General features: G+C 40.9%; 1 protein-coding gene across 5 annotated transcripts in view; it reads left to right on the top strand.

The window, feature by feature from the left end:
• phf21aa (PHD finger protein 21Aa) overlaps positions 1-8224 on the top strand; it is a 37299-nt gene extending 29075 nt beyond the window's left edge. For 2 of the 5 annotated variants that reach the window (XM_027133037.2, XM_047817123.1), the window contains 5 exons: positions 1565-1731; positions 2385-2540; positions 2945-3020; positions 3641-3744; positions 3880-8224. In XM_027133037.2, coding sequence (XP_026988838.2) covers positions 1565-1731; positions 2385-2540; positions 2945-3020; positions 3641-3744; positions 3880-4506 — 1130 coding nt within the window. In that variant the 3' untranslated portion in view covers positions 4507-8224. Of the gene's footprint in view, positions 1-1458; positions 1482-1564; positions 1732-2384; positions 2541-2944; positions 3021-3640; positions 3745-3879 lie in introns of all 5 variants that reach the window. The other 3 variants (XM_047817124.1, XM_047817130.1, XM_047817141.1) reach the window with 3 other exon arrangements.
• The last annotated feature ends 4989 nt before the right edge of the window (positions 8225-13213 follow it).

The following is a 13213-nucleotide window of genomic DNA, read 5'->3' as shown; positions in this document are numbered from 1 at the left end:
CTGGACTGTTTTTAAATCTTATTGCAATTTCAATTTGGGGGACGAAAAAATTGCAACGTCGTATCCGTGCAAATGCAAAGCGCACTTTTGTATTTTCATTCATAGTATCTGTAGTATAGATGCAAAACGAACTGTGTTTCCATTTTAGTTTTGGAAGAAACTGGGAAATGCGACTGCAGACTTTTGTTTGTTCATGTAGACCAGGGGTGTCAAACTCAAATTCACAGTGGGCCAAAATATATAACAGAGATAAAGTCACGGCCAAACTGAATGTTTATTGTAAAATGAACTGCAACTGATATGTAATGTTCAACCTTTTTCATATGGAAACAAACTTTAGTTTTGCTTAAATACAGGATTTGGAACAACCAGAGCTTGATGTTAAAAACACATAAGAAATTAAATTTGAAATAAAAGACACATCAGTGGTGTTCATTTCGCAAACTTTGACCATACACTTTTTGACACACTCTCCCTCATTAAAGGGCCAGGCAGATTTGTCCATCTCTGCTGCCACAATAAAGCTTTACAGCCTTTACAGCAGCTTCACTTTTTGATTTAGCTTTCAAGAACATAGTCTGAAGGGAAACCAGACTTTTTTTCATCTCCTCCACCTTCTGGAGCTTCTGCTTTACGTCCAGGTCCTTATACTTCTCATAATGTTTAGTGTCATAGTGTCTTCTTATGTTCTATTCTTTCGTTACAGACACGTTAGCTCAGTTAGCACACAAGAGAAACTGGTCTGTCCTTTATAATCGTGAACAGATAATCTGCCTCCCATCTGTCTTGAAAGCTCCTATTGTCCATCTTTCGTTTGGCCGTTTTTGTGGAGGGTGGAATTAACTTGCCCAATGTGACTGTAGCAGGGTTGTTAACGAATGTCAATACAGTGGCAAGGCATTCTGGGATTTGTAGTATTAGCGGAGCATGCGGCTAGCCAGCTGTAATGCACATTTGTTATGATCTCGCCGGCCAAATATAATTACACCGTGGGCCAAATTTGGCCCATGGGCCAGAGTTTGACACCCCTGATGTAAATGAAACTGCAAACTTTAACAAGCATTAAAACAGAAAACCCAATTTACTATGTTTTAGAAATAGTCTGTAGAAAAATATTTTCACATAATATAGGCTTCTTGAACCACTCAGTAAACACGTATCCACAACCGTTTTTTGCATTGTAACAGAATCGTCTTTCTACAGCTTTCCTCTTTAACTCTCAGCATCAGCACGGTCGCTCTTCTAACTTTATTGAGATGAGAAATGAACTGAGGCATTACACGTCCTGTGAAAGGAACTTATTAAGCTGATTATTAATGATTACACTTACCTATTTAACCTGTATTAAATGAACAGTTAAATCCACGTTGCTGGTTTATTCTTGAGGTTGAATCCCTGCGTTGCTGTTTTCTCTTGTCTAATCTAACGTTTCCATTCCCACTTCTCTTTCTGTTCCAGCCAACGAGGACGGCTCATCGGAGGTATGTCCTACCAGTGTTTCTTTTTATTTGTCTTTTCATTTTATTTTTTTTTCCCCTTTTGTTGTCTATCTCATCTCACCCAGGTCGCCCACCCAAACCCAGCCGCGGGGTGGAGAGGGGCATCAGCCCTTTGACCCCCACCAGCCTACACCCAGCGTGTGTGGGTCCTCAATTCCCCGTCTTTCCACAATCCCTCTCATCACATCCATCCCCATCCAGCCCTCGTCTCAGCCCGAGCTCAGTGGGGGATGTAAGTAGCTACGGGAGACTACTGCACCCACTGATACACTCCCCTGTTCTCTTCAGGATCCCCAGCACTCCCTATGTGGCAGATGAACCTGTGGGCTCAGTGGGGGCTAAATGAAGCTTGAACGACCACAGACAGATTGTAGCATTATAAATCATTACAACTGTAGAAGCGTAATGATTTATAATCTTACGTAATCTGCCTTTACTTTTGAATCTAGTTCCAATTGAGGTTGTCTCAGGATGTTTGTCCTCGCTGTTGTCGCCTCCGGCTTCCTTATCGTAAACTAAGGCCTGCATCTGGACTCTAATAAGCTGCTTTGTGACCATTTCCAGTGTTTAAATCATTCTATAACTAAAATAGATGAGTCGAACTGACCAGCGTTTGTCCTGTAACCTGCTTTTTACTCTATGGGTTTGTCCTTTTGTATAGAATAGATCTTCATAAAAGATATCATTAAAGAGCTGTGATTTATATTGTAACACGACACGTGACTTTAAGTATTAGGACACCAGTTAAAAGTTGCTCAGAATTGTTTAGAGAATTAGTTGAATGAATCCTCCTGGGCATTTTAGAAATCTAAGTTCCGCCTCCACTTGTGTGATTGGCCCAGCATGTGGCAGTCAGTGTTGTGATTGGTGGATTCTGTGTGGCAGGGAGACATCCATGATGCTTTCTGTACGGTGTGTAGGCGCAGTGGGCAGTTACTCATGTGTGACGCCTGCTCACGCGTCTATCACCCGGACTGCCTGACGCCGACCCTACACAATGTGCCTCAGGGCATGTGGATTTGCCCCTCGTGCAAAAAGCAGGTAAATGCCCACGTGAGCACCTACAACTTTTTCCCCTGAACTTCTGCTAATTTCTGCTCCTTTTAAACTATAGAGATTATTTCCCCAGCCTTAGCAAGCAGGGATTTGGCCATATTGAAGAACTACACACAGTCTCAGTGACATGGGAGCAGTTCAGTCCTTTGAACTTGAGCCAAAGCTGTTCTGTGCTTTGGAACTAGAACATGCTTCATTGTCCTCGGTTCTCGGTTATTTGCATTTTTCAATGTTGCATTGTCCTCATCCACTTCTGTCAAGTTCATATCTTTTTTTTTTTATCATTTCTGCACCAAAGATATGCTGCTGTGTGCTTTGATTGCCAACAGTGGTTTATATTTATTTATTTACTTTATTATTATATATTTTTTTTTTTTTACAATTTCCAGATTTTGAAGAAGGATGAAGTGATCGAGTGGCCTGGAACTCTTGCTATAGTCCATTCCTACATTTCATACAAAGCAGGTAACGGGTTTGAGTTTGAATCTTTATGCATTTCATACAGGAGCCCTACATTTTAACCTCATAGTACTTTTATTAGTTATTACTGAAAAACGCACAAACAGAGCAGCCGTGTTATACGGAACGGTTGACTAATTAAATGAGCAAATGATTTGAACTCCAGTATTATTTGTACACCCGCTTCTTTCCCCTCTCCTTACATTAATAAACTGTTGTTAAATGATTTAGTTGACATTAGAATAAGTATTGAGCGAAACATCAGTATTATGGAATACTATTGAAAAATGAAAACCCCACAATAAACAAAAATGAAGATAATTTCTGTTTATTTCACTTTGCTGGTCAGTAGCACAGTCAAACAGCATGTCATGGTAGAGACTGGAGTGCACGTGAATCCCTGCATGCACGTGTCTGTGTTAGTTCAGCTGTAGACACTAGACACATTTTACTGTGTATTCTCCTATTAATTACTGTACAGAACATATTTTACTGAAAGGACTATAGAAACAAAAGTACATTATACCTCTTCGGGGTTGGCGGGTCTTTAGTAACAGTTTACACTGTTTGATTTCCTACCTTGTAGTGATTCAAATACGTGCCATGACATGTGATTTGTCTCGCAGAAAGAGAACAGGAGAAGCAAAGGTTGGAGAAGTGGAGCTCTGAACTGCAGCAGGAGAGAGAGGAGCTCGAGCTTAAAGCTAAACACCTCAGTGACTCCATCACGGTGAGATCAAGTCTCATTTATATCTCCAGCCCCAAGGTTTCCAACTATAGCCACATAATTAGTCATTCCATGACGTTTTTAAATCTTAAGATGACTTAAACTTGTATTTAGTTTACTCGTTCTCGCCTCCTTCAGATATGCACAGAGAGCAGAAATGGAGTTCTGGCCCGACAGAAGGAAATGGAGGCCTCGATAGAGAAGGTGAAGGATCTAGTGCGTCTTATTAGGGGCATCCAACTGCCCTCTCTGCCCCAGTTCTTGGCCATGGGCATTACCAACGGAAATCCAGGCACTATTTTCATCCAACAACCCAACAGTGCTCCCAGCTCAGAGGAAAACCAACATCCAAACCAAAAGAACAGCACAAGCTTCGGTAGTCTCTCTGACGTAGGCAACACCTTTACAGATCTCAGAGATACCTCAAACCTACTCAACACTCCCACAAACACCAACAGCAGTGTCTCAGTTGCTGAGAAAAGCGAGGACACCAGTGAAACGAAGAACATTAGCCGACACGATCCTGTTACAAACACCTCTCCAACTCTCAGCAATACACACAGCCAGAACACCATGTGTGCCAGCTCAAACGGGACTCTGGAGCCAGAGGATGAACTCGAGGAAAGTGAAAACCAAAATATCACCAGTGATAAAGGCTGCATGGGAGACATAAATAAAAACAGCATCAGGGACCTCAGAGGAAGTGCAGAGCCTCCGTTGCCTACAGTAATGCCCATGGCAGAGGTAGTACAAGGTATAGAATAGTATCGACATTAAAGTGTGCATCCCGTTCTGCCCCATTACACCCCATACAACCCCCGATCTAAAAAGTGTCCTAAGTTAATGCCATTTGATGTTTCTGTTCCTGTGTTGTCTTGTCTGTAAGAATCCACAGTGCCATTTGGAATGAGCAGGATTAAAAGTTCTAAAGTACCAGCACCTGAAAAATTTAACACAAATAATAATAATAATAATAATAATAATAATAATAATAATAATAACCAATAATAATATAAAGAAATAAATGAAGAGTTATCAGAGTTTAAGATATCACACCGACGTGTGCCTGCTATAGTAGCCATTGCACCTCTTGTTTGGAAAGCGTCCGGAACAACTGAGCAAAGGCTTTTACCATCTATTAAACCATTAGTTTTAGGACATATAAGTAGGCATGTGCCGATAATATACAATAGTTACGCTATATAAAGAGAGAGTCTTTTTATTGTAGCCAATATTTTTTTTGCTTATAGTAACTCAACACAAAAACTAACCTTACGTATAATTCTAGTTTTCTTTTAGCATCTTCATTAATTTATTCATTCATTTTCAGTATGACTTTATCCTGGTCAGAGTCCCAGTTTATCTGGAGCAGGCAGGAACACTGGGCTTGAGGCGGGAAGACACCCTGCGTGGGATGTCAGTCCATCACGGGGCTTTCTTTTTTTTTTTTTTGCAACTGGATTGTAAAATAAATGCACAAGAACATAGAAGTCGTGAATATGAGGTTGCCAAATCCTCTCGCTGCTGTTTGCAGTTAAACTGAGATAAGGATGTAGTATGTATTCATGTGATCTTGTGATTACATCATGAACCAAGTTCAAGTCGCAGTAACGTCACAGTGTGAAATCTGTATATCGGTACATGTCTACTTCTGGTCCTAATGGTGTTAAAAGGCGTAATAAGGCTGTTAGAGTGAAAGAATCAGTCCAGTACAGGTGTAGGGCTTTTCTCTCTTCTGGGCTCCAAAGCAGAACTGCTAAGTGAACGACATGAATACTAATTTACAAGCAGGTCTTCCAGGTGTTCAACAAGCTACACACCTATTAGATGTATTTGTTCTATTTATAACGTCCACGTGCAGCAATTCTGTAAGTATATTTTTAACTTCTTGTCTTTTCAAATCAATTACTCAGCTCTGTTTTGCCAAATATTGTTTGCCACAGGGACATGTATTTTTACTTTATGGCGATTAAATAGATGTTTGAATAATAGCGTTGTATTTGCGTAGCATCAGTATTGAGGACTCTTAATAAAAAGTCAGACAGCCTTTACTAGTGATCACAATGCCGTGTGTTTGAGTGTTAAGGCGGTTAGTGAGTTTGGTGTCGGATCTCGAACACAACCTTTACCACAGAGGAGTACAAGCGTAACGTTCTACGTTCTGAACACGACACTCTAACGAATCAATCAGTTAGTTAATAGAACGAGTCTGAACCCCTATTTTACAGTGAGCTCGTGGTTATTTTCCCTCTGTAGCGTGCCACAGGGCCGGCAGCATGCGGACACTGAGTCACGGTTTGTTAGTGAAGGGTTGCGCAGCACTCTGATGTGTCCCTTCTGGGTTTATTTGGCCCTGTGGTACTTTACTGTTGGTTTATGCACATTTTATCAAGGGAAATGTTTTATTTGTGAAATGATGCTTATGTAGCATTATACAAGGGCTTTCTATTTTGTATTGTTTTATTAGCTGAAGTGTTAGCCTTCCACATGGCAGCACTGTTAACACGACTCGGAACAAAAGCACAGGAGCGCCAGGTTTAGCTAAGAACCCAACAGCACAGGAAGGTAAACGAACCCAACACCGAAGCTCGGCTCATCTGCCGTCGTATCCTGTTCAAGAGCGAGCGATCAAAGACATGCTGCATTTGTACCATATCTCTGAAAGTCTACAGATGCGAGTGTCAGACCATTACAAATACAAGACTTGCGTGTTTTATACAAGGCTACGGCGACTTTTATGAAACTTTATGTCGATAACGAAGCACAACAGATCTCGCAGAGATGCAAATTACAAATATTAATGTGATGCAGGTCTGTGTAAATATAAATAATAGTACTGGTTGTGTCCTCGTATCAGCTTTGTGTGTGTGAGTGTGTGTGTTTCACTACTCAGGCAATCAGCCTGTCTGGCCTGCAGTAGAGTTTTAAAGCGGTTGCCTTAACATGCTCTGGTTTCTTGGTTATTCGATGTCCCAGTTGGAGGAACGTGCGTGTCAGTGTGATTTGGCAAAATGGCGTGTTTTCCTGTCCAGGAGTCATTACTGCTTTTTTGTTGCACTATCATCAGATTTTAGTTGTGTATATTATGCTTATTTTTCGGCCAGTGCCTGATTTGAGTTTTGTTTACAAGACCTGTTGTTTTAATTATGATGATTTTGCACTTTCAGTTCATACAAATTCATCTGTTTTTTTTTTTGTTTTTTTTTTTTCTCTCTCTCTTATTTCTGGAGCACTTTTGCGTCCGTTTCACGGTTTAGTCGGATCGATTCAAAGCAGCTAAGCTTCATTTCAGACCTGCTACTTGATATTGTTTAGCAGTGAGCCACTTGATCTTAATTTTCTAAAGCCCTGTGGGAGACAGAACATTTTCTAGATGAATAAATGTTTGTTTGCTGTTTATACAGACGTATGTGTATCTGCCACAATTTGACTGGGACCTAATGGACAAAAAAAACTGGTGGGCAGCTTGAAGCCCAGTAAAAATTAAAGGGGAAATCGGGGGAAATACAAATACAAAACTCTTATTGAATCTCACTCCAGCTGTTTGATCTCAGTTGTGAACTTCGATGTTCTTTATAATACAGAGAATTGTTATTTTATTTAATTATTATTATTATTATTACTTTTTATTTTTTTTGCTATGATGATGAAATGTCTGATATAATAAAAGTGTGTTTAAGGGGATGTTAAGGGATTGCCCATTAAATTGAATATTTGCAAATGCCATCTTCAGCCCTTGTCGGGTCTGTAATGTCAGGGTTCGATGATAAGACTGACCATTTGTGTTTGGATGTTTAAAGCCGTAGTGTCCGAAAAGTGTGGAAAGTCTCTGCATATACATAACGTACACTAGAGAATAAGTGTTTGTGTCATTTTATTGGTCCTTAAAGTGGTTTAAAAAAAAAGATTATTTTTTTTTTCTTGAAACATGAAACTACTGGAAAGTCCAACACAGAGGCAGTGCGTTACAGTCGACCGGGCAGAGTGTTGAGGTCTCGCCGTTCACGTTTTCACTCAACACACACTTGCACGCCTTCCTTTTACCATTACCTCATTAAAGGGCCTCTCACCTGTACGCATTCAGGAAGGCAATCAGATAAGGAGTATTGCACAAACACAACAAATTCACAGTGGTACAACCCTCGTGCCAAACTAATTCTGAAGTGTTCAGTATGCGATTTACATAGTTCTCTTGGAAAGAAGTGTTGAATATTTTTTCATAATGGTTTTAAAGTATGATGTGATGAATTACTTTTTTACAGTTTGTATGTTATCTGGTCTTTGTTGGTCTTTGTTGTTTGGTGCTGCCTGATGTTGGTCTGTTCGTTTCATTCATAGACTTCATCGTTTTCTTCGTGTAAGTTATTTAATGCACATTTACACATCTTTCTTCATGTTGAAGGGGATGGGCATTTTAGGAGCATTTGATCAATTTGTATTTATTAATTTTTACCATTTTTGCTAATTAAAACCATAAAGTCAATCACTGGTTAATTTCTGTGTCTGTTTCTGCATCCAGCTTTATGATGTGGTTCCAGCCTCTTCATGCGTGACTCACACTGTATAGGTTCTAGAAGCATCAAGCTATAATGCTTGATAAATCAAATCATAAACGTTAGATTTAATGGACTTAATAATCTTCTCTTAACCTTCTCTGCTCCAGGACATGCAACTCTTTGGCTCAACAGGTTTTCCAGTCAGTACTTTCATGAGCTCAGGAAGGCTGAATCCTGTCACTCATACAGGACGGTTACATCCATCCATCCGTCTATTTTCTACACCATCGGGTTGCAGGTGTGGCGGGAGTTAGAAGTGCAACAACAATTATTACTAGAAATACAAATGAGGAAAGTAACGAGGTATCAGTTTCGACTACGCCACTTTTGGGAATTTCACCCAATGAATTAGAATGGGACACCTACAACTGGTATACACAAATTCGTATCACTAATTAGAGTCAGAGACATAGGTAACAATACAAAATTATCTTTATTGACATCTTCATTACAACAATATTAAAATAAATAAAGAAACATTTTTCAGCCCAGCAGACTACAGGTCTCTTACTTTGAACAAGCTGAGGGCCAGGGACCAGAGTTTACCAGTACAAGAGAAGCGGATAATCAGACCACACCCCTTGTAGGTGAATCACTGCACTTCACTGTGTACACATGCACGCGCGCACACACACGGTGAGGTGATCACTGCACACTTATGAGGAAATACCACCACCACAAATCAGTCTTCTGCCCCTAGTGCTCAGGCCCTGCCATGACAAAGATGACATGCATCAATTACAGTCATGTTGGAGACTGAATTGTTCAAAAAAAACACAAGTAAATAATTTTTGCAACAAATAAATAGTTGCTTGAAACAAATCAATTTTAACAAAATACAATTAAATGTAAAAGAAGGGGGTAAAGAAGAATAGACTTTATAAACAAATTATATAAATCAAAAACGAAATCCAATGAAATTGAAGAGAAAGCAAATTGAATAAGAATTCACAAAATTAAAATGAAAACAAAACAGTTCAAACCCCAGAAGCAATGCAAAATCGAATGCAACTGAAGAACAAAAGCAAACTAAAGAAATATCACAAAGATATAATTAAAATTGCAAATGAAATACTTCAAACTTCAGAAATAAAATATTAATACCACTAAAAAGAGCAGCCGAAAAAGAACAGTAAACAAAAAGATGAAATTGGAAACAGGACAGCACTGCAGCCATACACAAACACAGAGCACGCCGACTGGAATAGTTACGGGCCGCCACAACACCTATGAACAAAGCAAGACTGTTATTCTGTTAGGTATATTTTCCCATTCTAATGCATGTGTGCATAAATACCTACCAATCGAAGGGATTAACGTTTTATAAAGAGCCAACGGAATCTTTTACGGCAATGGCCAGTACAAAAACAGTGATCCAGCAACTGCGTCAGGTTCTTCAATATCAATGCCCGATTTATGTAACAGTACTAAACCGACATTACAGCAAAACTTGTGGGGTCAAGGCAGAAGTGCTCTTCAACCAAATCGCCATCTCTAAAACACATTAGACAGAGAGTGCACCTTTCGTAATCAAACACATGCAATAGCCAACAAAACAACTAACAGCGCGTTCTCCTTACCGTCTAAGGCACTCGCATCCAGTTCCAGGAAGTGACAGAAGCGCATTAGTGACGCAGCAGTTCACCAAGTTACGCATCCCAGGTAACATGCATGCTCCTGTTTTTATAGCTTCGCAACGCTGCCAATAAGCTAAAACTGCACCTGCACCGTGATGTAAGTAAAATCACTCCTCTTGCCACAATCTACCCCCCAATTGTGCATCGACGCCCTGATAAATTGCAACAGACTTCAGTTTACTAACTCCAAGGCCTAAACAAAACTGAAATCGTGTTGGACACAATCTCGGGATTACTGGTAGCTCTCCTACAGCTTGGGGAAGACAATATACATTGGAATGCTGACCTGCCCCAGCTCGGCCTGTTTGCCAATTGGCAACCACCCACTCATGATGGGAACTGGAGGGTACTTCACTTTCCCTCACTGTAAGTTCTACACCCTGTTCTTCTGGTTCTACCAAAACTGCACCCACAGGAGGGAGACCCTCTGGCAGGGATTCTTGAACCTCAGGCAGCACTGAGCTTCCAACTTACCGAGATACCATTCCTTGAATAGTCCGAGAAGTATCTGGCACCAATACCTCCAAATCAACATCTGCCTCTTCATACTCCTGAGGGTCTTCCTGATTTTCCACACCACCAGCAGACTAATCAACAGGCAAAACCTCCTTCTGAACACAAGCCTTTAGCAGAGAACATTGCACTCTCCGTACCTTAACCTGCTCTGTAACTGGTGCAATGGCATACACCACACCTCCCCCTTTGGGAGAACGGACCACCTGATATATTACTGAACTCCACAAGTCCTGGATCTTGTGGCGGCCCCGCACTACATGATCTCTTAAGTAGACTAACTGACCTTCAGACAAGGGTTTTTACCACCTCATATTCAGAAGGGGGAATCCGTCGATATCGTTGACGCACCGGAACATTATCCAATAAAGGTATGTCATGGGAAATGAGGGGAGTGCAACCTATATCACTCTCGTGACCCGAAAACACTGTCTGATATTTCTGCAGTAGAGCTCTAACCAGACCCTGCTCTAAACTGGGCAAAACCGATGTCAAGAGATTCAATCTGTTTGGACCAGGAAGAACCCTCCACCAAGATCTGGGACAGGACTGTGGCAACTACTGGCTTTTCTTCACTGATCCCTGCTGGCAAACTGACCATATAAACCTCCCTCAAATTACCCACCACTGTTGAAGGGCAAAGTATTATCCTCACCAAAGCAGGTGATGCTAGAAGCACAGCTGGAAGGCCTGACTCAGGGGCCTCAAACAAAATGCTACTGTCAGAATACTGGGCCGAATAGGTTGCAGCAACCAGCTTCATTGTGACACATGGGATGTGACACACCTTGCTTCCACGCACCCGCACCCACCCCACATGGTCGGAGAGCTCCCTAGCACTTACTTGATGACAATATTGCAATGCACTTGACACACCAGGTAATTGTGTAACCACAGGTAGATCAAAGAGAGTGCTGCCATGCTGCCCAAAAAGCACACGATAACACCGGCCAAGAATGGTCATCCCTATCACCCCAGGGACATCCAAGCGTATGCCATCAGAAGGATCTCGAACCACCAGGACACCACACCCAACACAACCTACATCTAACTCCAAATATCTAACATACGGAATGGTAAGCCTGTTGGCAGCGCGAAGTTGTAACCACTGACAATTTTGAAGGCGATCTTGACCCCACGGTTCAAAATGATGTCGAAAACAGCTTTCGGCAATTGTCTACACCATCGAACCTTTATCCACTAAGCAGCGCACTGAAACACCTCCCATAAGGGCAATCACATGTGGACAAGAGGACATCAGGTTAGAAGCAGTGTGCGACTATCTTACTTGAGTCAGTTCCTTTGACCACCCAGACCATAATGTAAGCAAAATCATTCCTCTTGCCACACAGGGAACCTGGAGACTCGGGACAGGGTACACGCTGGGCAGGAGGCCAAGTCAGGGCACAATCGCACACACCCACACAACCATTTACACACTCCTGGTGAAGGAAACCAAAGTACCCAAGAGTTACTTCCAAGAAACCTTCAAAGCATGAGAAGGGGACCATGCAACCCCAAGCCACAGTGCCCCACTGTAATGTAAGTTGAGTGTCATCAATATAACTATGTCATGTACAGGCATAAACTCACTGAGAGAATGAATATAGATGGAAAAGAAAAGAGGCTTGAGCACCAAGGCCTGTAGCACACCAAAAGAAAGTCACATTTGATGCAACCAAATGTTTTCTCAGCAGCTGCATTCCTCATTAACCGAATATTGAAATGAACACCATATGATATGATTATTGTGGCAGCAGCACAATGCATAAAATCATGCAGATAAACATCAAGAGCTTCAGTTCATCTTCATATATTTAGTTTATGTAAGGAATGTCCTCCAGTGACAAGACGACATTTCAGAAGAAAATTAGATCACTTAGTCCAAGCATTAAGGAAAGACGTATAGCAAAGTAAAGAAGTTGTTTCAGTTTTAGTATTCGAAGCAGAAAGATGTCATTTTTAAGCTGGACTGGAATTTTCCCAAGTCTGGGAGAGATTTCCCCTGACTCAGCAGATCACATGGGCAGAGTTTCTTCTATGTGCGAAAATACTTCTATGTGGGAAATGGAGCACAATAAGGAGGTACTTGATCACAAATGATTTGCATGATCGAGTTGCCAGGAGAAAGCCGTTACTGCACCCATGCCACAAAAATGCCCGGCTTCAGTACACCAGACAGCACCTAGACAAGCCTCACAGCTTCTGGAGCCATTTGGAGTGATGGGACCAAAATTGAAGTTTATAGTCACAACCATAAACACTATGTTTGGACAGAAGTCAACAAGGCCTATGGTGAAAAGTACACCACTACTTTACTTTACTTACACTACTGTAAAGCATTGTGGAGGATCTCTGATATTTTGGGGCTATGTGAGATCCAGAGGCACAGGGAAGTTAGTAATAATTGATGGCAGGATTCAATTCAATTTATTTTTTATAGCACTTTATATAATAATACATACATTTAAAGTTTAAAATGAATTTAAATATTTTGATTTAAAATTTAAAATACTATATACCTCTAACATCACATCTCTATCAATAATGAGCATGCTGGAGGTGACAGTGGTGTAGAAAAACTCCTTGAGATGATATGAGGAAGAAACCTTGAGAAGGGAACCTCATCCTCATTTGGGTGACATTGGACAGTAAATGATGTAAATAAAATAATATTTCTACAATGGTTTATAATTTTGCAACTGACAGCTTCTGAGGAACTATAATTGCTGATAAAGACCAGACCATACGGCTGACTGACACAAC

Source organism: Tachysurus fulvidraco, chromosome 1, assembly GCF_022655615.1.
Source record: "Tachysurus fulvidraco isolate hzauxx_2018 chromosome 1, HZAU_PFXX_2.0, whole genome shotgun sequence".
NCBI classification, from domain to species: domain Eukaryota; kingdom Metazoa; phylum Chordata; class Actinopteri; order Siluriformes; family Bagridae; genus Tachysurus; species Tachysurus fulvidraco.
The sequence above is the reverse complement of the archived record's forward strand: the minus strand, read 5'-3'. Positions and strand labels throughout refer to the sequence as shown.